The sequence below is a fragment of the Apteryx mantelli genome, chromosome 2, assembly GCF_036417845.1.
Source record: "Apteryx mantelli isolate bAptMan1 chromosome 2, bAptMan1.hap1, whole genome shotgun sequence".
NCBI lineage: Eukaryota > Metazoa > Chordata > Aves > Apterygiformes > Apterygidae > Apteryx > Apteryx mantelli.
The window spans coordinates 126,074,158-126,100,771 of record NC_089979.1 but is presented as its reverse complement, the minus strand read 5'-3'; the positions used below and the strand labels follow the sequence as shown (position 1 = coordinate 126,100,771).

The 26,614-nt window shown below is 37.8% G+C and overlaps 1 protein-coding gene across 3 annotated transcripts; it reads right to left on the bottom strand.

The window, feature by feature from the left end:
* Window positions 1-326: 326 nt before the first annotated feature.
* On the bottom strand, window positions 327-26,340 carry NGLY1 (N-glycanase 1). Of its 3 annotated transcripts, none has more exons than XM_067291491.1 (12): window positions 26,091-26,340; window positions 24,313-24,427; window positions 21,927-22,169; window positions 17,887-18,046; window positions 14,325-14,544; window positions 13,441-13,562; window positions 12,890-13,035; window positions 12,595-12,705; window positions 8,293-8,457; window positions 6,803-6,991; window positions 3,212-3,389; window positions 327-2,662 (listed from the first exon to the last, which is right to left on the bottom strand). In XM_067291491.1, exons 1-12 carry the CDS (start codon window positions 26,291-26,293, stop codon window positions 2,487-2,489), a joined length of 2,028 nt encoding a protein of 675 aa, XP_067147592.1. In that variant the 5' UTR covers window positions 26,294-26,340; the 3' UTR covers window positions 327-2,486. The 3 variants fall into 3 exon arrangements, with proteins under 3 accessions (XP_067147592.1, XP_067147594.1, XP_067147593.1); XM_067291493.1 differs by lacking the exon at window positions 26,091-26,340 and adding an exon at window positions 25,731-25,738; XM_067291492.1 differs by lacking the exon at window positions 6,803-6,991.
* Window positions 26,341-26,614: the final 274 nt, after the last annotated feature.

Below are 26,614 nucleotides of genomic sequence, written 5' to 3'. Positions count from 1 at the left end.
ATCTCCAACAACTCAACCAGTAACATATATCATTGTCAGCACAACTAAATACCCACGCTTTTAATGCACATCATGGCACAGATCTTTCCACCATACAATATTGCAAATTCAGGATACTGCAAGTTCTTATTGAGCAAACATCAATGAAACAGAGCAAATTGTCAGAAGAACTATCTCTGGTTTAAAAAATTAATTTAAAAAATTATTAATATTTAAGTTGTACTGAAATACAGATCAGAAAAATAAGTGCCTTTTAAACAATTTTATGCACAAAGAGATTCAAAATAGTCACCGTATAGAAGGTACTCCAAAAGAAGCCTGAGAAGTTCCATTTAACTTTTACAGATTAGGTTTATTCAGTCATTGGGTTTTGCTCATTAATTCTTTCCTAACATAAGCACTTTTATTCATTGCATGTAATCTTACAAGTACAGAAATATTTGTTGATTAATTAGATTGGTGAAGCATTTTTCAATCTTTTTAATTCATTCAGACTTTTTAAATAATGGACTCTAACTACTCCAGTGTTTGAGTGGAGATGATTTTATTAAGTTATCCACAGTTATTATTCTCCCCCCAGAGATTTTGACCAAAATTGTGTGAAAATTACTTTCATCTTACTACTGTTAAATCTGTTCTGCCTTCCGCTTTCAAATTACCAAATGCAGTTAAGCTGTTCTGCAATTCCTAATAGTCCTCTATTTTAATATATTAAGTAATAAAATAAAAGTATGTTCTAGCTTAAAGCAATATCTTTTTAAGCTACCAAAATTACGAAGCAAGGTATTCTACTGATTGGTGTCACTAATTTTTTGGGGGGCCTAATTCCTTCTGACACAGTATACAGCTACTCTAAAATACTCTTTTGTTGGGTTCCCACTCAAAATCTCAGAACCAGCACTTCGCTAAAACTAAATACAGGAGACATTTTGAATAGATACTGGCAAATTCACTTTGCGTTAGTACAGATCAACACCATTCCATATAGTTCCCTGTCACTGAGTTGTTCGGTACTAAGGGAGTGGGACTGTCTCTTTCCAATCCCTCATAAACTGTCAATTTACATTTAAAGCAAAACATATAATCTATCATATATAAGCTATCACTCCTGAGCTGCCATATTATAATACCTTTTAAGATGTCTGTGGTATAACTTTGATGCTCATGTTCACTGTGCATATGCAGATTCCTAATAAAAGCTGAATATTCTTATATATGCTTAGATTTGTTGAAAGGTCAGCAAACATTTATTTCAATGGAAATTATTTTCAACAATCATTTCAAATCAATACAATATTTGGAAGGGTCAAAAAAAAAAGCTTTAAATACACTAGCCTTAAGAACATCCCCAATTTTCACTTATTTTAAAATAACACTTTAGTACAAACTTTGTATTATAGTCCTATAATATAAAATTTCTTCTACAATCCAACCATAGTTTTCCTCAAATTCTCTCATAAAGACTGTCTAATCTGAGCATTCCATAGGTGATTACTATAATCACAACGCTGCTACATCTGACCTGGAATCAAAATTTGATCCCCTGGGTGGTAGTGTTTGTTATATTCAATGCAAAGATGTTTAAACACTGTAATAAAGAACAGAGAAATTGTATATACTTTTACATCAAATTTGGGAATAGTATTCAATGCAACTTAACACAATACTTAAAAGTGATTTCAATCTACATGCTCAATGAATTATTTCATTTAAAAGTTGGACAAATTTGAATTTATATCATACAAAAATATGTAAAATGAATAATCTATTTTTCACAGAGAAAATCTGATATTCTTATCCAGTTTTAAACCTGTATTTCATATTGCAGGCCATGACAAAATTTTAGATACATAATGAACACTTCTTTCAAAATTAATTTGTTTTCCTACACCGTCATACTTCCAAACACCTCTTGGTATTAAACCCAAGTTTAACACTTGGATATATAACAAGATCATTTTAAGATTGCTTAAATGTTTATCTTAATGTCAGCTTTTCTGCTTATTACATAAAATCATCTCTTTTAAAACGTCTAAGTCTTCTATTAGTCTACTAAAATGTTTTAAAATCATCACAATGCAGCTGTTGTGATCTACCAAAAAATGGAACTCCAACAGTAACTCCAAATAGCAGATTATAAAAAACAACAAACCAATCCCAAAACTCCAAATCAAAATTTCTCCTATGCTCTTATGATCATGTCATGCTTTCTAAAAACTGTTTTCTCTTCATTATAGATAAGGAAAGGGGTATTAGTTTTATCTTTCAATTCCTTAATTTTGATGTTGTTTTTAAAGTGAAGAAGGTTTTCATTGTGATGTTTACCTATTCAATACACGTGCAGTTTCAAGTGGGTTACATGGAAGGTGTGAAACAGGAAAGAAGCTGCAAGCAGGATCAATGGGAATTGCCATCCAAATCTTCGTGTTGTATCCACGGCATAATGTGTTCAAGTAATCCAAAGAACATATCTTCTGTTTCGGTTCTCAGGGGTCAGCAAGTTTTATAATTATCTCCAAGCAATTTTCTCCATATCCTGTTAAGATCTCTCTAAACAGCTGGGTGTGTTGCCATGCAGCTTCACCATCCCCTCCAGTTAGGATTGCTTCCAATGTAATTTCCATTGCACCAGAAAAATCTGAATAGGAGCAAAGACTTTTATCTAGTGGAGGAAAAAATAAACAAACAAGTAAGCTTCTGCTCCAGAAAGCATCTAATGCTAGAATGCATGTTTAAGTGTAACTTGTAATGAATATTTATGGATCTGCATTACAGCTATTCAACTTAATCTATCACTCAGTGGCACAAAAAAAATCAGCTGCAAATTTTAAATATTATTTGTGTAGTGCTAATGCTCAGAGGACCCAGTCAAGACTGAAGCCACCACACATACAAACATCTATCCTTCCTGGTAAAAAACATAAACATCTTCTATCCAGTCTGTGTTCTTGCTAACCATGCTCTGTGGCAGGTGTAGCTGTATATATCAATAAAACTGGGTTTTGGAACAGGGTTTTTTTTGTACCAATTTTGATAAAATGCACAATATTTTCTTGACCTTGGTAAGAAAGATTTTGTAGCAAAAGTCAAAATGCATCTGCCTTTTTATTATTTTTAGCATTTACACATCAGACTTCTTGTATAAACTATTCTATTTGCAGTTGCACTTATGCTACATGGCATTACTCATTTTTTAAAATTCCATACTTACCTCCTAACAGAGCAATTTCTGCTGTGGGGGAGTACACTCTCCACTTTATTCTTCCACTTTGAAATGTCTGACTGCTTGTCCTAATTGACACGTTATCTATTTTTAGACCGACTGACTTACACTCAAACTTCCAGCTGATGGAAGCAGAGGATGACCCCTCTTTTCGGGCTAAATAAACCTAAATGGAAAGAAGACATAGTATGTTAAAAAGGTGATGATCAACACACATCTAATTAATCAGTGTAACAAGGATATCAAATCTTAATACACTTTGATTTTTATAAAGCTACTGAAACAGCAAAACTGTACATAGTACAATTTTGTTCACAATTTCCTTCTGAATCCTTAAGTCTATTCTGTAGTTAGATGTACATGAGTCACAGTCCTTCACTGGGGAACACTGCAGACTATTTCAACATGCTCTGTAAAGTTTAAGCCACAAAAATAACTAAGTTTATTATTTTAAATAAGCAGAATTGTTTTTTTATATAAATCCACAGGGCCACACACTGCTTTTCATTTTGGTTACACAGTTTTTCAGCAGCAGTACAGAGCAATCAGGCCACCAGGTATTTTGGATTGTTCAGATGTGGCGGCTGGTTGCACACCACTTTTCCTAGGACTTGGCATATCTCGGTTAAACCAAACCGTAGTACATGCTAGCCATATATAACTCCTGTAATAACATTATTTAAGCTGTCAGAGATTTGCATAATTTAATGGAGTACCGATGCTGTTCTAAACTTCAGTTAGCTGAATAGTCAAGCTCATATGTTAATATTCATTAAAGAGTTACTATGAACCCTCATACATTTTTATAATAAGCTTTTGATGGTACTTTTAAGTCTAGCATCCCTTATCAGCAAACTAATATAATGGGCATTACAGCCTGAAGTGTCAAAACTGCCATGATCCTTACGGAATCCTTAGTTAAGAAAACTGTTATCAAAATTCTACTATTATTTCCAAGCTTCTGACTAATGTCATACTAAATGGACTTTGATAGCTCTTTAGTTTTTAATCTGGACAGAACAACTCTGGTAAGATGATAATAAAATAGTAATATGTTTTACTAAAGATCCCATCCTAATATGGAAAATGTCATCCACAGACTATAAAACAGAATTTTAGTACTGGTATTCACCAGGAATAAAAATGTTAATCCTCATGTTAAAGAAAGGTGAAAAAAAACCCAAAGGTGTGGGATTTTACCCAGTAGTAAAAAAAAAAAAAGCAGTACCTGGGGAAATGTAACAATTTAATCTGCTTTCATGTGAGTATAGTCTTGAGGTTCATGAAACTGCTAATCTCCACACAATTTTTTAAAGTATCTCAGCTAGTTCTAGCACGAGATCTCCTTCGATCAAAATCTACTTAATTGCCATATTTCTGTAATGAAGCTAAGAACACAGCATTTATTAGTATTTGGTTGAGGTGCATTAAACATAGGCTTTTAGGGATAAAAACTAACACATGGGCCTGGCTCATCTTCCATTATATTATCCAAGGATTTAATCAGAAAAACAGAAGTAGAAGTTTCCTTTTGTGTCTCTTTGATTGTCCTCTACATGTTACATGTGGCTAATCTTTTGCTAGTATTACTGAAAAAAAATCTGAATCCAATAAATAAACAAATAAAAAACCACAAACCCTCATTCAAATTCACTTCTATGGGAGGAACTCTTCCGGAAAAAAAGCTTTTAAAAATCCATGGATTTTAGACCTACAAGTTCTTATATCACCTATTGTGGTCTGATTGTTTTAGCCTGAATGACAAGTTATTCTGGGTAATCAGTTCCATTAAATTTGTGTTTTGCAGCTGTTTGGGTTTGATACCATAAAGCTGGGAGACATTTATTTATAGCAAGGAAAAACATAAATACAACAGAGATTACAACTATCAGGTTGGCTAAGAAGATGAGCAAATGCATGCTATCTGAAACATTTTGTTCAACAACATTGCAAAGACAGAAGACATAACTGATACTTCTTTTCTGTTACTCCTGGGCTAATACCTATAGTTACCCATTATTGTGGCTTTTACATGTAATTTCCTTTCCATTCATCACATACTAAATGATACATAAAATATTTTTGAAGGTTCCTGGCTGGAAGGGTTCTTGGATAGTTGCTGAATCAAAACCCAAATCTGTACCTTGCAGATCTACTAGTGGTCTTAAAAAAAGAAAGAACACGCAAACCCCAAAAAACCTCTCCCTCTGCTGCTCCCAAAATACAAAAAACCTCCCCAACAAAACTTCATTTTAAACTTGTATACAGGCATTCTAAAAGATGCTGTTCCTGTAGAACTAACATGTCTTAGCCACAAGCCTGAGATGTACCTGGATATGTAGCTCCTAACTTCTCAAGGCCATTCTCTTATCCTTTATCCAGAAAAACTGAGGTGCTGTTGAACACAGGGTAATCTTAATGTCTGGTCTTACAGATCAATGCCTCCCTGTTTTATCTGATTAGTAGAGCCAAGCAGAACAGCAGACCAGTAATTGATTTCACTGACAACACGTTTCTTGCAAAAGAGAGGATAATTGATCATTGGAGACTTGAAGTTATGATGTGCTATCACAGCTTTAGCAGAACATAGGGAACAGCTGTCCCTTATTCTGATTTTTTCTTACTTCTCTTTGCCCATTAGCCTACTCCGTTGTATCATTTTTTATATCATTCTCAAGTTTCTTCCTTTCTTCCTTCTTTTTACAGTAGAATAACCTCTAAAAGCTATTCCCCTGTAACGTTTTGCAAGTTAGTTATTTGTAAGCCCATCTCAGAAAACATTAGGAGAGAATCATGTGGTTAGCTTCATTTTTCGTTAACAGAAAGCACACCATTACTTAAACTAATAGAATATTTGGCCAGAGACCTTTCAGGCTAGCAAGATGACAGAGGAACAAAGCAATAGTAAGCTGTAGTCCCTGCCAGGAATGCTCAGTCCCAGAGTCAGTGGCTGTTGCTGAGAAAGCTGTTTGCTAGTAAAATACCCTTTCCCATCTTACAGGCATCAATTCTCCTCATCTTCGATTTGGAGCATATGATTCTTCTGCTGCTCAGTGTCCTGACAGATGGAAAGGAATCTGGGCAGGGTACCCAATATCTGGATAACAGACAGCTTTTTGCCTTCTTGCAGATGGAAGTACAGTGTTGAGGATGAAAATTTCTTTCCTTGGCTGTGCATCAAAGAGATATGATACACTATAAAGCTATTCTCCAAAGCCGAAAAACCCTTTTAAACTTTTTTGCAAATATGTATTTCTTTTTATTAAAACAGTCTTGCGTGTTTGTCCAAAAGCATAAGAAGGAAGCCAGATTTTTAAATTTGGTGTTCCAGCAGGGATTTTAGCAATCTGCAGAGAATTTAATCATTCCTTGCTGAAAGGCAAGGTAAATTTATTTCCAATTTCTTGGATCAACTGGCAATCTTATCTGAAGCTTAAGAGTAACAGTTACTCACTTAAACTAAATTTTATAAGCACTGAGAGAAGTTTTGATGCCAAATACGGGCAAGGATTTTCTACTTTATTGGAGCTGTTATACTTTTATGGTAGATTTTAGGCTTTTAGGGATTGCTACCCTTACCATTTTCCAATCTGTTTCAACCTTCCTCGAGATAGACTCTACCTTCCAAACACCTGTTTCCCAGCCAGTTATTTTTTCATTATTATTGGAAATCCGTGTATAACTATCTTCTACTACATTGTATGTCAGGTGGAACAGTTTAGATGTCTTCTCTTTTTCAGAGGGAATAAAAATTACTTCTTTTCTCTTCTGAAAAAGGCAAAAAAATACAAGCATCTTCATTTCCTAATATATTTCAATAAAACTGTGTTACTTTTAATCAGCATGCCAAGAGCTCACAGTTCAGTCTTGCTGCCAACTGAACCCCCCCCCCCCCGATTTTTAAGACATGTCACTGACAAAAGCAAAACAAAAATTTTAAACTAGTATTCTACAATAGACCTGAACCTTTTCCAGAGAGAAACAGGAATTTATTTTAAAATTTTGACATAATTACTTTTTACAAGTAAATTATTAACAAAATAACATAAAATTAGCAAATTTAAGAAAAGAGACTAACATGCTAGGAATAGAAAATTCATATGTTGAGTATATTTCTTGTACAAACAACAAGCAAATGATTATTTTGAATACCAAATATAATTCCGTGACTATCATATATAGATGCTTGTATATGACAATTTACAGAACAGCTTCAAAAAAGGTAAAGTACAAACTCCATAACTCCATGGTATTATATATATTTTCAAAGATTTGTCACTGCTTTTAGGAGATTCAGCAAAACAGAAATTAAATCTTCTAAACTAAGGAGAGTTGAAATAAACTCTTAGTTTCTCAAACTTAAACAGTGCTGTGAAACCTATTAATTTCACCTAACCAGTTCTACTTGGGATTGTCAGTTATTCTACATGACAGGATCATGTCAAAATTGATGCACAAACTGGTGGGGTAAGTTACACATTTGCATGCTGGCTCAAGCTAAATATGGCTGAGATTTTGCAAAATTGTATTGTAGATGATGGCTTTCTGAAATACTCAGTAACTTTGATATGAAAATCAATTAATTTAATATTTAGGAGAAGCAGTTCCATTTACATGATCCCAATTGCTCCTACATTGTTTTATTAGCAAAAACATCTGGCTTAAAACTGCTTCTATGCTTTAACCAATAGTAATTAACAATACAAACACACATTTTTATAAGTTTTCCCCAAAGCATCCAACTACCTTAAAACTTTCTAGTTCTGTTACACTGTACCTAGTCAAGAGAAAAGAAAAAAAAATTCATTAACTTGCAGGTGCAGATCACACACTTTAGATCAGTGGTTCCCAAGCATTTTTGGAACCAATGGACCACTGTGAATCCTCAAAAAATTTCTTGTGAACGTCTACTGAATTAATTTCAATCTTCCACCTAACGTTTCTGCAAGCTTTACTGCTGAAACTGAATCTGTAAACCACCTACCACTGACTTATGAACCACTGTTTCTCTGCAGTGGGAACCACTAATTAGCTACCTCTAAGATGGCTGCCAGTCGAAAGTAAAATACCTTGGAGCCAATTTCACCTCTGGCTACTCGCCAAGCCATTGAACCTGATGTCCTTCCACCAAATTCACCAGGTTTAGGGGTTTTAGGAGAAATGAACTCAACAAGCTCCACAACTGTCCTTTCCAGAAGCTCTCTTCTTCTGTTTTCTGACACAAATTGTTGTCTCTGAAAATATATTTAAGAAACAAACAAAATAAAAACATTCAGAGAAATTATATCTGTAATTATGCTCTAGAGTGACACCAATGGGGAAAAAAATTAAAAAAACAGACTAACATTTAAAGTCTAGACTGACTGTTAAAAATATTAATCTTACACCATCATAATTGCATGTTCATTCCACTGTGATGTTTAAGCGCTCTCTCTGTGAACTTTCATGCACTAACTATGTGGATTTCTTTCAGAGTAAGGTTTGTACTATGTTTATAACATATTTGCTTGGATGAGAAAACACTTTCATAGCATATTTTATAATTATTCACATGTATTCTGTACCTTAGCTGTTCCTGAGATTGTCTGGGGGAAAGAGAAAGCAAGCATAATTACAGGGTCAAACTTTTCTTCTCTAAGGTGAAATGATTTGGTTGGCAACAGTCTTGGTTTGGTGACTAAGTCCAGAGATTCTGTTCAGATTCCTGAAAGAGTTAATTCACAGTGACTATCCTATCATAAATAAACTACAACATTTGATTTTGCAGATGTCACAAAACTGAGTAAAATCACATCACCTACACTTCATGGTAAATCACGTGAACCTCAGTAGAAAAGAAAAAGAAATTACATAACACACTTTCTTTGGCCATATGACTAGAAGTAGGGGTCTTTTTTGATAAACGACTTCAAAAAATACATTAATCAGTGGATTTTTGTCTCCATGATCTTCGTGTCAAATATATACAGAGCTGATATGTGAAACTTTTAACCTTAACTGTGGATACATCTGCCCAGGAATGGAAAGTTAAGTTCAGGATTGGGTACATGCATGATGATATATCCTCTTTTTTCTCCACTTTGGTGTTCACCCAAGGCATACACAGTCAGCTCATTAGGACCTGATACTTCAGGCCAATAGGTATTCCAATTATCTCAACAGCAGTCCTGAGCCCAGAATTTTTTTCTATTAGGGACCAGAAAACAAAGGCCTTTCAAATACCTGTTCCAGACAACAATATGGAACAGGATAAAGGAAAGTAGATATGGGGAAATAATGAAAAATAGTTCCAGCTGAACAAATCCCAGCTGCCAAGCTGTAACACGGTATGGTGGAAATATAGCTCAGCTGGCATTGATGGATGACTAGCAGCAACACCAGGCCACTTGCCTGGGCACCTGAGTATCGATATTTTTATTAGCATTTTTTATTTAGTATTATAGATCTCAACCCAGCTCAGAGGAAATTTGATATTGCTTACCCTAAGTTAGCAATTTCACTCTAAATTTTCATCCTAACCACTTTGAAGTAGGAAAGCTCAGTGTAATGGGTTACCACTACTGAGACTTGTGATGCCATACTGAGAACTCATTGCCCTTGCTCTGCAGCTGTCATAAATGCATGTGAAAAAGCAGTCAAAAGAACAGTGCTTCTAAACAAAAAGGATGTTACAGAAGACATGGCTCTTTTACATATGATACAAGAAACTAGCAAATTCTTCAACTGCAAAGAGTACAAATGTGCTAATTCTTGTAGTTCCCCAGAGCAGGTTCTTGCATATAAATGGTAGCAGCATGTAAGACATGCATAATGCTCACACACTGCAGAGGTCAACACTGTATGTGCTGGAAAAACCTGTAACTTAAGTTCCTACAAATGATGTTGCTGTCACTAGCATTCATGTACTCAAATGAATTCCAAGAACTCCAACTGTCACGGCTCAAACTTCCTGCTTTTGCTTTTTCTTAAAACAAAGCATTGCCCTGTACATATCTGCTCAGGCCCCACCTTTCTTAAGGGGAGAGGGGGAATGGGAAAGAAGAATGAGTGTGAACTGCAGCTTTAAAATCAGTTCTGCATCACACACTGGTTATGCTGTTCATGTCTCCTGAAGGACTGCATGCTTCTGGGAGACTGATACCTTGGTTTAAATGGACTTGTCTTCTACTGCTGTTCAAGCAACAGATAATTTGAGGGTAGGAAACAAATACCAAACCATTACACTAACATGGATACTGATTCATCTCATATATCAATAACCATGAGATAAGAGGAAAACTAGTAATTCAGGTTGGAGTTAAGAGCTGACCTTGTTGTTGCAAACCTCTTTATTCATTATCTAATCATTCATAATTACTACCATAAAAGGGGGTCTGGAGCAAATCAGAAATGAAAAATGTTTCCCTGTCCCACCCTCTAATGAAAGCAGCGGAAGGTTCAGGGTCTCCCCCCCACCCCCACCCCTGTTCTAGAGAGGTATCTTGATTACAGGTAACATAGTAGACTGGAGCCCTCTGGGCTCAGAGGGTTGTGATCAGCAGCACAAAGTCCAGCTGGCAGAAGCTCCTGAATACCATATGGAAATTCTTCAACAGCAGCTTCTTAAAGGCTCTCCCAGTCCCAGGGCAATATCATCTCAGCGTGAACTTTAGGAAACATCCTTGGACTAGCAGCAGAACAATCAGAAGAAAACTACACTGTGAACAAGCTGTCGGTAAATTGTCTGCAAGCCCCTGATATCCAATTCCAACTCTAACAGGCAAAATAAAAAGCAAGAGCAGCTACCTACACAGGTTAAATAAATTGACCCTGCCAAAGGTATCCTGAACTGCTACTGGGCAAAAGGAAGTGTGTGCATGAGGAGGAAGGGGATGTAAGTACCCTTCAGTGTGTAGAAATTTGTTCCTCCAAAATAACATAACAAATCAAAATTCGTCCTTTAAAAAGACAAGAAAAAGGTGTTTTATTAGACTCATAAGACAGCTTTAATAATATTGTGAAATGACAAATACCAGGTTTTCCATTCACTGGCGGGAGATGAAAGTATGCAAGAGAGAAGAAAGGGGTGGGCTTTTCCACATATAGAGAAAAGAAGAGATAAGAAATACAAGGGTGTTTGGAAAGCATACATCTATCTTTCTTCCCTGTACTCATTTTTTTTTAAATGAAATTTTGGTTTAAAACATGACCAGAATGTCTGTTCTTTCTTTCAAGAGGTGCTTGTGTCAGCTCATGAGTTGTACAGTGCTCTAAAGACAGGTAGGGAGAAGGAAGAAACAGATCAAGAGACCAATATACAGCACCATCCACTGTTGCCAATTCAGAGTTTAAAGAGACGGTAACACACATTTTCACTGGAGTTCTCTAGACTTCTAAATGAAACAGAGCATCATTCTATGGTGACATCATCAAGGGGTGTGTGTGTGTGGGGGGGGGGGGGCAGGCAGACCAGACCCCAGGTCAGGTGCATTTACCTTCCTGATTCCATCAATATTATCATAACTTTCCAATAAAGTGTCCCCCCGCCCAGCACCCTGGAAGAAGTGAGGACAAAATGGAACCAGATAAGTGGTTCAAGGTTTTATAGGATTCTAGTACATTCAGTCAAAAAAGTTCAGCCTGCCCCAAATATGGGAAGGAAAAAGCTGTTAGCAGAGAGCTAGGGGGCAGGCTGAACTTTTTTGACTGAATATACTAGAATACATAAAACCTTGAATGGTAGACTATGACATACAGGTGAAAATGTTTCCATGTGTTGTTTTGGGGACATTAGGCATGAACAGGATATGTGGGTCTGAGCCAAAACTCTGACAGTATCAGCACTTCTTGAAAGTACTTGAAGCAGCCTGTGAATCATCACCCCTCACTTCCTACAGCTTGTAAAAAGTCACAAAAGACAAGTTAGTCCTGCATTTCCTACACCTATGTATGTTACTGTTTTCAAGTTATAGCCTTCTTGATGTGGGCAATGCTTAGCTGCCTTCAAGGAGTTCGCACAGTTACAAAGCACCTGTAGTTTACCCCATGTCTGTTAACGCACAAGAGCCATTAAGAATACTACAAAGTCATTACAACTAAAAAGAGAAGAAGCAAAAATAGAAGATGCAACTAATTGTGTAAGAGACTATGTTAATCCTCTTGCATACCATTCTTTATCTTATTTCACAGAAGTTCAGCACTGTGATTGATCCTTTATTATTATTTATTATTCACGTAAAATGAGACCTGTACAGTTAGCAATATTTTCACATTCCATAGCCCATGGACATTTCCATCAGTTTACAAAACACATTCCCTTGTTCAAAGATTTCACATACTGGAAAAACACCTATTTTTCACTTAAACAAATCTGTTTAAGAAAAGTTACATACCGTTCTATTAAGTATGTTAATTGTTTCTCGTAGTGTAGCTTCACTGACCACTGTCCTTCTAGAGAGTACTTCTTCATGCTTACAGCTGTATCTCCACGTGACATCAACAACCTCAAGCACAAGTTGAAGAAAATGAAGCAATCAAAAAATCCCATACATATTACTTTCTTTAAAGAGGCTAGCTAATCAAAAAAAATTTTTCCCCCTCTAATAATTCTGGAAATTACATTAACATAGACTATTTCACACTCATGCTTCAGGGCAAATTTGTTTTTATTAACGTAATTACTCTTACCTCATCTTTGGAGAAGGCAATTATGTAGGAGAGCTTCTTTCCCCACCCAGTTTCATAGAGAAGAGGTTTATCACAGACATTTTCACAGGGATCACAGTGAAGCCATCTTTTCTGAGATACAGAATATACCTCAGTCCACACATGATCTATATAACAAAGTCCAAGAGGAAACAATGAATTATAGGGATAGGTTCTAACAGCCCAAAATACTGTAACTTTTCCTGATTTATTAAATGAAGGAACATATGAAAGAACATATTTTCTGATCATCTACATTCAGAGAAGTTATGGAAAGAGAACGCTCTGATCTTAGTTGAATCTAAGGGAACATGATCCTAAGTATTGCATGATTCCGAAATCAGCCATCTAATCTTACTAGCATATTTCATCTCATCAGGCAAGAGCGAAAACTGAATTTGTTTCCTTTATTAGACAAACTACAAAACCTCAGATGCTGTCTGCTGGCTATTATAACCTTAGAATCATAAAATATATAGCCTCACTTTGCATATGTTTGTACAAATATTAAGATGTTCTAGAATAACTGATACCTGTAATGTCCCAGACATATCTAGCTTCAAACCCTACAGCTCTGCAACACAGTGTAAAACAGTTAGCCCACTCGCCACAACGTCCACGTCTGGTTTCCAGAAGTTTCTCTGGATTATAATACCTGGGGGGGGGGGAGAACAGAATAATTTTATTCATTACATATACTTTGTACAAATTAGTTGACCTTAACAGGGAATACATATTTTGCTAAAAAAAAAAAATTAAAAAAATTGCATCATGTTGTTCCTTGTGATAATGTGAATAGATTTTAGTCCACAGAAGATAGTGAGAATGATTGTTACACTGTACAAAATAAGTGCGAGCAGAATGCTACTTTGACTTCCCATATGCCTGTCATCTGCTTATGGCAGCACTGAAATTAATCCGATTTTTCAATTTTGAAAACTGACTTAAATTTCAGCTTAAAAAAGGCTTTTTGTAAGCTGGTTCTTACAGTAGTTAGCATGATCCATGAATTGGAATGCATTTTGTTGCTACAGTCAGCAGGAAAATGTACGTTACATATTGTAGTTTCTCAAAGTAAATTAATTTTCCTTAAAGTAAGAAAAGCCACCTACATACTATGCCAATATTAAGGTATTTTGTTTTATTTAGAAGTTGTATTTTTTTTTTTGACTGTTAAATTTGACCAAGCCAGACAAGTATTCAGAAGAAAACTACTTAAATGAAAGCAGTATTTTGTTTTTAAGAACTTCCAAAGCTTATAGAATGATTAATGGTTCATCAACCATCCTACAACATTACTTAAAATGAACTCTCTAGTCTTTCATCCAACAACTTCTCTTACTTGTTCACAGAACACACAAATGCAAAGCTATTTCTTGAAAGACAAGGAAAACAAAGCAGATCTTCATGTGCTCACCTTGGGAATCTATTAGAGAACTGGCACTGGTTGCAGTAATGATTTTCCACTCGACTGGCATTCCATCTTAGATCATCATCAGTAGGTGACAGGTTATCTTTAGGCTCTGTCTGCCCCCCACATCTGCTGCAAGGAAGATTATTTACCCAATGAAAAAAGTCATTCTTAAACCAGTTCAAAAGCTCCAAAAGCAAGAAGTCCTCTTCGTTCACATGTGCACCTGCAAAGTTAACACACTAAAGTCAAATGGCAAAATGACAATTTAGTTGAACTTTTCAGTACCTACATAAATCACTGCATCAGGGCCATTACTCTACATCAGAAGTATCATTATAAAGTTTTGTATGTTGCCTAAAAGCACAAAAAATTACCAAAGAAAATCTGAATTTTAAAGAATGAAAATACAGTTTGCCATTATCCAAAGAACAAAAAGACTCCACTCCAGAACACCACAGCTAGAACGAAGATGAGGGATTGCTCAGAAAAAACAAGTTAGATGCACAGAGAAGCCTGGTGAAGCTCCTCATGCCCTTCATATTCTTTCAGGGCTATGGAAGCAATAGCTAAGAATAGAAAAATGACTAACATGCTATTAAGCTAAGAATAACAATTGCTTTGACTTCCTCATCTTAAAGGATGTTAACATGCACACACACTACCAGACACTAGCAGCAGTCTAGCCAACCAGGTGTAGTGTGAACAGACTTTCTATAGACAAAGTGTATGCACAGTTCATATTTTTTTCAGTAATTAAGCTTTGTGAACAAAGTTAAGTTTGTTTATAACTTCAGCAAATAGCCTCTTTGAATTCAGCTTACCCGAGCTAGACACAGGATGTCTTATTTTCTTACTCTCTAGCCAATTCCCCCATACTTGAACACCAGACTCTTCTGTTCCATTTTCCTGAGTTCACAGCACGTGTTTGAGTCTTCTCACATACTGTTGCTATTCCACCATCTGGAAGTAATCCCACTTTACCTAATTAACAAATTATAAAATCCAGCCTTCCAAAGGAAGAGATCCATCCCTTCTGTGTTCTAATTCCTCAGTCTCTTTAATTTAAATATATATTCTGCTCAAATGCCCAGAGAGATCCTTCTCCTCAGATTCATAAACATTCAACTAAGTCTTCCCATCAATTCCATCATCTAGACCACACTGCAGTCAAATATTAATAACTGGTTATTTTATGTACTATAGTTTGTTTGTAATTACATTTGCAGACAGGCCTGACTAAGGAATACGAAGATATAAGAGGAACTTATACAAATCCTGTTAAAGGAAGTTGCACTGAAATGGCATGATAGTTCCTCTTTCAGGATGGCAAAAAAAATCCTAGATGATGAAAACATGTAAGCTCAATTTAAGTCTTCCTCTGGAGTTGAAGTAGTCTTGTCTGGTACAGAAGGCTCTTTGGGCTACTAACTCTATTAAACACACCACCAAGAACATGAAGAGAACGAGAGACGATTATCTCTTAATCAAAGCAAGAAAACCCGAGACTTCAAACTGACTTTTAATTGTAGTAAAATTTCCATTGTATTATACATGAAAAATGCACTTGTGCTGAAGCATTTAGACAACAATTATTGCTTATACAGTGGATACGATTGTGTATTTTACTTCAAACTTTCTGCTAGAGGACAATTTTTTCTTTCTACTGGATAACAGCATATAACAGAATCCATCTATGAAAGTTTAATTGCTATTACATGAATATTCTTCTCCTGGTTCATTAATAAATCCTTCATGAAAACACAGCATGGAAAGCATGACAGATGTGATCCGTCTGAATGGGAAATTGTTGGCAGTAACACGCAGTTATTTTCAATTGGACAATCTTTCTTTCTAATGGAAGGTGGTCAAGGGAAAAAAAAAAAAAGCCAAAAACCTGTACTTTTGTTCAAGTGACCACAGTTTTATTAGCATGGTCTTTATGAGCCAAAAATCCTCTGACACCTGGTAGGGGCCTACCCAAAAAACAAGCATCACTTAGCACCAAGCAGTTATTGCTGCAGGTGAGTGTCTTAATACAGGAGTACAGATACACAAAGAAGCTGAAAGGGCCAATTAGGCATACATCTCATACACAGTCCATTCTCAAAGGAATGTTTCTATAAGGCTTTTAAAAATGCTTTTAAGTTGTCACAGCCTAAGATAGGGCAGTTGGTCCTTCCACCCTTCCTTTTATTTATATCTAAATTAAGATCTGGAAGCCATTTTGAATAGATTAGCTTGATGGCTTGGGAAACAGCAGCACCTGGAATCACCATCCTCCTCCTCCTTTCCCCCCTAAGGTACACAGAAGAATTGGAAAAAGAGGTTCATTTGTCTTTTTTTTTTTTTTTTTTTTTTTAAGAGGCCATTTAAGTATTTCTCATTTATTACTACTAAGTCTCTTTCTCCTATTTCATAGTCCTACACTGCTGAATGAGAATGCTTTGTACTTGCTTATCCAATTTCCTACTTCCAAACAGAGCTTTACAAAAAGAGGAAAATTACTCAAAGATTCATTTTTAAAATGCTCATTTATGCCAAAAACATTACATATTAGTGTGTGGCTGTGTATTATAAAGTTATTCATAAAACTGACAAGAAAAAAAGCTTATTTTTGATTTGCAATCAACAGCACCCTCTAATACACAAGTCAAGTTAGCAGAATTGTTTCAATCAACCAAAACACTCTAAAGATTCACAGTTAAAAGGATTTTTGTGCTTAAATATGGAATATGGCCTTGAAAGCCCAGTTTTGAAAGATATTTATCTTGTATATGTAAAATTTCACTATATTGATGTACCAAACATCTAAATCTATCATAGTCCAATTTAAAAAATTTCTATTTTCAACTGACAAAGGTTTAGTATGTTCAAAAGAAGCCATGGATGCCACAAATATTTATGCCTATGCATTACCTTAGGTTCCAAGAGGACCTTCCTGTGAACAGACCTACTCATTTAAGCATTCACAAGAATGGTGATTCTCAATACCAGCTTGTGCCCTGGAAAAGTCACTAGCAAAATATCTCTCCAATAATATCATTTTTAAAATGAGAAATTGCATTTTTTATTTTTTTATTCTGAATTTAGAATTGTAGTATTTATGGGGAAATTGCACTCCAACAATTTCAGAACAGTAACTACATAAGGAAAAAAAAAAGCTTCCCTACATCTTCTTTTTGTTATGTTCTTCCTATTTAGGGTGAAGTAACTGTAAATGCTTACCCTATTTGTTTCCCCAGCACTGTTTGCGGCTGCTTTAGAAATTAGGAGTTCAAAATTTCTATATAAAAGCAGCAAAAGATGGATGGACAAGAATGAAATGTAAGTAACACAAGTTACTTGCAAAGGAAGCAAAGCAAAGGGAGAAAAGTAGAAAATTTGAAAATGAGTAAGACAAGAGACAGACAAGATAGAAGGCAATTCTAATTTAAAGCCAGCATTTGAAACCTGCAGGCATATGGCTTAATTCACACTCCCTAAAGCATAGCAGTCACATGCATCACGCTTAGAAGTTTGACAGAGTATTTATAGTTTCATACAAATTGTAACTTGGTACCATTACCTTTATCCAGTATTGTAGCTTGTGCTAGCTTTTTCTGAGCCTTCCCTTTCAATTCTTGGAGAGGAATTGAAGCTAGTGCTTTCTGCTGAAGAGGAGGATTCTCATATACCAATACAAGATGTTCAAAGTTTGTTTGAAGTTTTTTCAAGATATTTGCAGCCTGCAAAAGGATTTTCAGTCACAAGATGATTTTTGAACTCTCACCTTGGACAGGAGAACAAAGCTCTCCTATCTCAGTTTGAGTCAGTCATAATCCCATACTCACAGTTACATTATAAAATTCTTTACAGGAGAAATCTTTATTTGTAAAGATATCAATAAAAGTAGCAAACACCACCACCACTTTACCTGTGAATACTGCCTGCCATCTTTGAGCTCTCTGAATGGTGTCTTGACTGAAAAGTGAACTGATCCAGTGAGAACTGAAAATGTTTTAACAGACACCTCTGATGACAACATTTTTGACTTTTTTTTAAATGACACCTTTTACCTGATATCTACAAAAAAAACTGTAATTCATTCCATTTTCCAGACACTGTTGCACTTCATGCCCTAGTTCCCAGAACTCTAATACTATCCCAGAACTCCCTTATTTGTGAGCATAGCTTGTTTATTTCTATTTCCTTCTTTCAAAGATCAACTCTAAAACTTATTTGAATATACAGTCCTGTGTCCATTTATTAACAGCATATTTCACCATAGATCAAAGATAAGAATTTGGCTTTTTCAGTCAGTTATTAGGCACTCAGTGGCAACTATATGTTGCACTGAAAAAGTTACACCCACATTTACTGAAATAAGCTCAAGCTTCTAATAGTGGAGCAGCAGCCAAACAAACTATTTACTCACATTTAAAGGGGGACAAGAAGGAAAGTGAAACAGGATTTTAAAATGCGTCTGGCATTTTTTTGAAGAAGCACGTGGTGCTGCTAAATCATCTTTTTCTCTACTGCTAGATCATGCTTCAGTCTTTAGTCTTGTTAATTACCATCTTTCCTTCATCACCGATGCCATATCCTCCTGAGAGGCTAGCAGCAAATGTAACATAATACGCAGGTGAGAACCCTCCAGAAGATGCTTCTTTCAAAGCAGTGTTTAAATTGGGATTAATTATTTTGCTGCTGGACAGTACTACAGGACCAGTCCTTACTTTTCATAACTGCTGAAACAGGTCAGAACTGGTTTCGCTCTTCCTGGAGCTCATCAGCTGTAGGTAACTGGTTTAACATCATAAACCCAACTGCGCTCAGATTCACTTCAATGCAAGTTTGCAGAAGAGAAAATAGAGCAGGATTTGGGCAACAGGTATTCTCTCCAATCCCATCACACAACTTTAAGTTAGATTACAACATGCTCTCAGCAGCTGAATATGGCATAATTTTGCAAAACAAGTTAACAATTAGGTTTCTTGCATGCATTATATTCTGTCATACATAACAGACAAATATGTAGAACATCTAAAGACACAAACATGATCAGCTCATCACAAGACAGGACGAAGTCAGGGGCTGCCAATGGCTTATAGATCTTCAAATTCTGTCAGCTTCTTGGAAAAATGTTCAGAGATATCATTCAACACACCAGAGAATCCCCCAGATTCTTTGACAATTCAAGCTTTCCCACAGGCAAACAATATCAGCATTACAGCAGTGCTCATCTAGAACAGGGCCATGCCATTTAGAAATATTGCTGTGTTGGCTCAAGTAACCCACTTTTCCTCACGCTTACCGAGACTGCCATGAGTCACAGGGGTAACACACAGGCATGAAATAAAAATGCTTGCATTACAACTATCCAAATTTCTCTGACATTTGATAGCAGTGCATACAACAACAATACAGCTACATCTCTTCAGAATATTCATTAGAGGAAAAAAATAAAATAAAAAATACCACACCCAAAAAAGCCTACAACTGAAAACATCTAATCCTGTGCAAGCAAAATGGCTGAGTCACAGCCAGAGTATATTTTAGACTTCCTTCTAGTCAACCCAGACTATACATCCCAAACATCAGTAGTTCAGAGAGCTAGCAGCATAATTCTCTGAAGAGATCAACCAAACCAGAGTTCTAAGAGAGTGCTACCTTTGCATTAGCTGTCTCTAACTCTAGTAAGTTTAGTCCCACCACCCATGTTTTACGTCAAGAAGCCTGGAAGACATTAGTTGCAGAGAATGGATTCACAGTCCTGATTGCTAGCAAGAGACAGGGCAAAATAACTACACATGAAAAGGGTTAACTTCAAAATACAGCAAGCATCAACTTGAGTTATGCAATGCAACATTTTTTTCACTCCAAGACCAACACAACTTTTAAAGCTCCCAATATTGACCACTACTAGAGCAGCCACTCTAGAGGTTTCATAATCACTTCCTACCATCCTGGCAGAAGAGGCCACAACAGTAAAAACCAACAAACCAACCAAAAGCAAACAAAACCAGTTACTGTATTTTACAGGCAACTGCTAACATAATTAGATTAAATGGCTCAGTGTTACAGTGCCCACAGAAGTTCCTTTCTCAAAGGATATCATGGGTAGTGAAGAGGCACCGAGCGCTCTCGCTCCAAAAGAGATCACTTGAGTCTATGTTATACCATTTCTTTTTCACTGATCCTAGGTAGGTACAAGGAAGAAATAGTTATCCATGATTCAGCATCCAACAATAAGCTGATAACATCTATTAAAAAGGCACAGACTCTGCCGGAAGATCTACAAAAATGAGCTTTTGTAAGAATTCATCTTGCATCAACTTATGTAAGAACAATGGCTGAAAGGGAAAAGACTTTTCAGAGAGTTAAACCAAAGCATGCTTCAACTTTCTATCAAAAGACATAACTCCTTCATTTTTCAAAGTAGCATAAAGTGTTAGAGCCTTTCCCCATCAGGCCACGTAACATCAGATGAAAGATGATCTCTGCCTCTCTGTCTTCATAGGGGACTTTATCTCAACTTCTTGGACAAGGACACAGCCAAAGTAACTATACACTTGTCCCTACTTGGCTAAATTACTCTCACAATAGTTGCATACAAATTAAGAGAGCCTTCACAGGCTACACATACAGCGCACAAACTGAGACTTCAAGAATCAAACATACTAGGCTTATCTCTGGTTCTTCTGTTGGCTCCCAGATGGATTCCAACAGTAGTTCACAGCCTTAGTCTTAGCTTTCTAGAAATTAACTTGGCAAGTCACAGCTACATTAAAACCGAAATTTTGCTGCTGAACTTCAAACTGTCACACCATTTTTCTCCCTCATTGCCACAGCAAGATCAAAGCCCAGCACAACATGCATGAATGCTGAGAGACAAGTTTTGCTGAAGAAATTCCCCAACAAGCGTTAGATCTGTCAACAAGACAAACCTGAACTGACTTATTCCACACTTTTTCAGAATCAGAAGTGAAGGCAAAGGATACAAACACAGTGAGTCTTGGAACTTCTGATTGCAGATAGACATCTTCATGAAGCTCTACATGAACAATCAAGCTGTGCCCTGACTTACAGCAGGCAGCTGTGCAGGCATGTTGAACCTGTGAAGACCACTAGTTGATTCTCTGTGTCATACTCCATTTTGTGATGTGGAGAAGTCTTTGAAACAAAAGCTTGCCTAATCCCTCAAAGACTGCTATGACAGCTGCCTGATAAATGCTAATCTCCTCTGAAGACTCTCTTAAGGGCAGCATTTCCCACTTAACTGACTCCTAAAAGTTCAAATTGCTTTGAATCTCAGACAACAAAATCTCTTGCTAATATTCTATTTATGGCACATTTGATGTTTCAGTTGGATGAAGACTTAACAAAATATTCAAAAACTTCAGAAAACAATGGAAAAAAAAATCCTCTAGTCTAACCTCCTGCTCAAAAGTAGGGTTAGGTATGAGGTCAGACCAAGTTGTTCAGGGCTTTATCTAGTTGGGTCTTGCAAACTCTTAAGTCTGGAGACTGTACAACCTCTCCACGTAACCTGTTCCAACGCTCGACTGTTCTTCAATGTTTATATATAATGTCAGTGCTCCTACAAAGTTTTAAAGTTATAATTACCATTTCAAGAGGTTGTGCCGGTGATGTTTCTAGTTGCTGATGGGCAGGGGCAAGAACAGAGTCAACAGGTCTTGAAGGCTGACGTGCAGCTATCCCAGTGCTGGCTACAGTGTCAGAAGATCCTGATCTTTGGATGTGATTTGACTCATTCAGTCTGCTACTTCTCTCTCCAGCAATTAAATCTCTGATTTTACGTAGCTGATCAATCGATGCTTCCTTAGGGAAAACCAGGTGAGTTTCTCCCTGAAATTTAGAAAAATTAATTCAGTAATTAATGCAGGTCTATGCTTGTCAGTGATTTTTATCTATTGTATCACCTATACCATTTACTGGAAGCTAGCATGCCAAGGCCTGGCAGGATTCAGCCTCCAGATTAGGTTTGTCACAGCTTTAGATCAAGAATCCACAGTCAATTTGGGGAAAGAACACTTGTAATAACATGCTTTTGTTAATAACTTATTTTGCAGAGACAGATATGGACACCATAGTTATTGTTTGGCAGAGAAAGAAAGAGCAACAAATGAACAGCACATGCTCAATGTACACAGTAAAGCAGTAGTACACTAGATTAGGCAACACAGAAAGGTTAGCTAGTGTTGGGAGAGGAAGCCCCTAGAACGGCATCTGCTTCAAATTCTTTTCTATGTTGATGTCCTTTAGGTTTTATGCGTCTTCAGATGGGAAATACTATCCTTATTTATACTTGTACCCAGCTTGTTTTCTGGGTTCCTATTTTTCATTATAACATGACCCATTATGCTGCAGTCACAAGCAATTATGATGGAAGCAAAGTGACTGTGCACTTAAATGATGAAAAATGTTATTAAAAATATGAACATACTGAAAAATTCATACTTTAAGAGTTTCTAATGCTTCAACACTTCTATTTATTAAATGGAATAATTTGTTTATGCATCACTTCAGTACTTTTAATCACCACAAAACTAAACAGAATGCACCAACCTAGCAGAAGAATCCTTATTTTCTATTTGAGAAAGTCAGCTTAATAAGCAGAGGTGAAAGAAGCAACACTTTTAGCTAGTGCTGTTGGAGAGAAGTTTGTTGGCTGTAATCTCAACTGGCACGATACCCACAGGAGTAAGCCAGTATGCCCTCGATGATCTGAGAAAAGTCAGATTAACAGTTTACACTGCATTTAAAATGACCCATATTGTTGCTGCTAGAGTGCTTCATCACCTACATAGACTACTTGACTAAGGCACATCATTAAAAGTCATCTCCTGAGCCTCAGCACGGGAATAAATCCAGTCACCCCACAGACCACTCTGCAGTCATCATTTCTTTCAGCACACATTTACTTTTTGTAAAATCATGGCAACTACACTAGATAACTTCATCAGAACAGAAGGCAGAAGCTTCATGACAGTTGGGCCTAAGGAACAAAATGAACACACTCATACAGAAGCATAACATGAAATAGACAAATTAAAGCAAGAACAGAGCAAGAGCTTTGTACCATTAAAGCAAGAGTTCATTTTTCACCTTAGCTCTCCTGTAACTACAAAGGCTGCTTCTAGTGCAATTCTCAAGTACTACCAAGACATGGACCATTTTAGCAGGCAAGGTAGTCTTTGAAATCCATCTTTCTGACTGCAACCAAAAGATTCACTGAAGGCTATTTTAGAATATAGTTTCATAACAATTTTAATTGGGTACAAGCCCTGCCCTCCCAAAACAGGCTGTTGCCCTCCACTTCTATCATGACAACACTACTACCTCTGCAGTCGCATTGTGAATTGGATAAAAATTAGTCTCTCGCAACAACAAAAGCAGTGTTTTTCTATCAATCAGTTCCCTTATCTAACTTACTACAGGGCCACATAAGCCCTGATGGTGGTGGGAACAAGCAACTGCAGGCAGCAGAGGGGCAGGATCATTTCTTTAAAGGACAGTTTCCATACACAGGTTTACAATATAGAAACTACTGCCTGAGGGTTCAGTTTAATTTAACATTACGTTCACCTAATAGCCAACTGCTCCTAAAATAGGGGGTTCCCACCACTTCCTTTGTGTCAGCATGGATACATGGATATCTGACCATGAAGTAAATTAGTAGGGAACCAAAAGAGCATAAAAACAAAACAAACAACCCCCTACCTCACCCAAAAAACCAACAACAACCCCAAAACAATCTTATCACAGATCAGATTAGCTCTAGATGCACCAGGATGATTTCCGAAGTAGCCTCACTCAACTTTTCTGCTGGTCAACAGCAGATATTTGCAAAAAAAAGATTGAAGGAAAATTCAGAACAACTGGCCAAAAATCTAGTGCTTTGCAACTGAGGAAAAAAAAAGAAAGTTCAGTTTTAAATTTTAGTGGGTAAAACTCACGAATACATCAGAAATAACTAGCTCATACTCACCTCTTGAAACCCCATTTCAAACAAACATTCAACTGCTCCTCTGACAGGTAACAGTCTAGTAGAAAATGCTGGATTTCCAATCCGAATGAATCTGTACTTTTCTTCATAAGGATATCTGAAGAAATTAAAAGTTTTAATTATGTTTGGAAAATAAGTAAACACTAAGAAGTTTGGTAACTACTATGCAGCATTACTGATTCATAAAAGTTAAAAAAAAAAGTTTACTTTCATTTATACCATGTAGGCAGAAGATGAAATATACCTAAAACTTAAGTTTTAACTCCTGCCCTTCTGTGTTTAATATCAAGAGTTACAAGTTAAGTTGCAACCCAAAATTTGGAACCAAGCATGTGAATAAGTATTTTGCAGTTTTAGTGAGCAGGGCCTAACCTGCAGCAACAGTTAAAGTCAACTTCATGACTCTCTTGTAGCATTCTAATTAGACTCCTCCCTCAGCTCAATGATGGATGGTCCTAGGCCCACTACAGAAATGATGTTAAAACTTCCTGGTACATGGGTAAAACTATTATGTCCATCTCTTGGCTTCCTGAAGATTTCAAAGTTCCCTGTTCCTCCTCCAACTCTTTTAAGTGTTCTTCATTTCTCACCTCTTTGTTTAAAGACAGCCAGCCCAGGATCCATTGTTCTCTATGTCTCTACTTCACACAGCACAATTTTTACATGTGGTTGACACACCACATACAGACATGGAGAGGCAGCTCATACAGCTTGAGTTGCTTGAAAACAGCATCAAGGTCAACCATACATATTAGTATGCCCATACCCCTAGAAATCACACCTTGCAAAAATACAACCAGAATTAATTCTCGATACCAGTCTTACTGAGTCGGAGGATAAGAGTAAGGTAACAGACAAATCAAGTTATGTCTTTGGTGCAATTATTTAAGTCATATTTGTATATACATTTGCATCTAGGTACTTGAATGTTTGCAGAATCAGGGCTAATGCACGCTTATATGTATAACACAAAACACAAGTCCTTAGAATCAACCAAATAACGACAACAATAAAAAGAGCCAATATTCACTTATATGAAAAAAAGTCTTATTTAAGTATTGACAAAAGAAATAGGATGCCCTTGAACTCTGATATTAGGTAACAAAAATGAGTCACATCTAACAAATGGCAGGTATAGTCTCATCTTTGAAATGGCTCCGTCTGTGATCCCATAAATAAGCTACTGCATAATAATTATTTAAAATAAATCGCTTCTAAATCTTTATTTGTAACACAACAAGAATTAATAAATTCACAGGCTGACTCTATTTTCTTAAAGATACACAAAACAGAAGGCTCGACTGGCAACGCTACGGAGCGCCTGCAAGCCCCGCAGACTCCAGTGAAAAGTGCTGTGGCACCCGATCCCCGCCGCCGGCGCCCCCGCACAGGTGAGGTACCTCATCGCGTCGCGCAGCCGAGACCTGCAAGGCACAGCCAGGGGCTGGGACTCCGCCGCACGGCAGGGCCCCCCCGCCGGCCCGCTGCCTGCGGGTGCGAGGGGCACTCGCAGCTGTCTTCCTCAGCACCCTGCTCAGGCGCTTTGCAGCTACCACCCGCGCTCCGTGAGGGGCAGACGAAGACACAGGCGCCACGGGGGCTGCCAGCGGCGGCTCGGCCGGGCAAGAGGGGCGGCGGCCGTTGGCGGCGCGGCCGTTGGCGGCCCGCGCGCCAGGGGAGCGGGGGGGGGGGGGGGGGCTGCTGCCGCGCCCCGCGAGGAGCCGCTCCGGGCGCCAGCCGCCGCGCCCGGTCCCGCTCACCGGAGGATGTTGTCCGCGTAGGCGAGGAGCAGCCGCGAGGCCTCCAGGAAGATCTCCCGGGCGTTCTGGCACAGCTCGCTCACGGCGGGGGAAGCCGGCGAGGAAGAAAGGCCCACGGCGGCCGCCATCGCGCCACACGCCGGCCCCGCCAGGCAGGGCCCCGAGCACCTAGCAAGCCGCCGGAAGCGAGCCGCAACACGCATGCTCAGTATGAGCAGTGAGGCCGCTGCCCTTAGCGCCTGCCCTCCGAGTGGGGGGGCCTTAAAGGCGCTGACAGCCTTGGGGCTCCCTCCTTGCCCCTGCGCCCGCGGATTTGCCCTCGCCGAGCCGCCTCTTGTTCAGCCCGCGTCAGAGGCCCGTGGCCGAGCCGCAGCCCTGTGTCGGGGCCTCCCACTTGGCGCGGGGTTGCCTGCCCGGGGCGCTGCGCCCTTCGGCCGCCCCGTAACGCGGTGTCCTGCACGGGCCCTGGGAAAGGTCGGAGAGTTTGGCCCTATCGTAGCCGCGGTATTACGTGTCTCACGGTT

Bases quoted from the DNA above. Each gene is read 5' to 3' on its own strand.
- NGLY1 (XM_067291491.1), bottom strand. From the start codon at position 26,293: ATGCGTGTTGCGGCTCGCTTCCGGCGGCTTGCTAGGTGCTCGGGGCCC. The intron at 13,036-13,440 runs GTATCAGTTATT...TTTGTTATATAG, and splicing joins ATATGTCTGGGACATTACAG to ATCATGTGTGGACTGAGGTA. The intron at 12,706-12,889 runs GTAAGAGTAATT...CTTGTGCTTGAG, and splicing joins TTGCCTTCTCCAAAGATGAG to GTTGTTGATGTCACGTGGAG.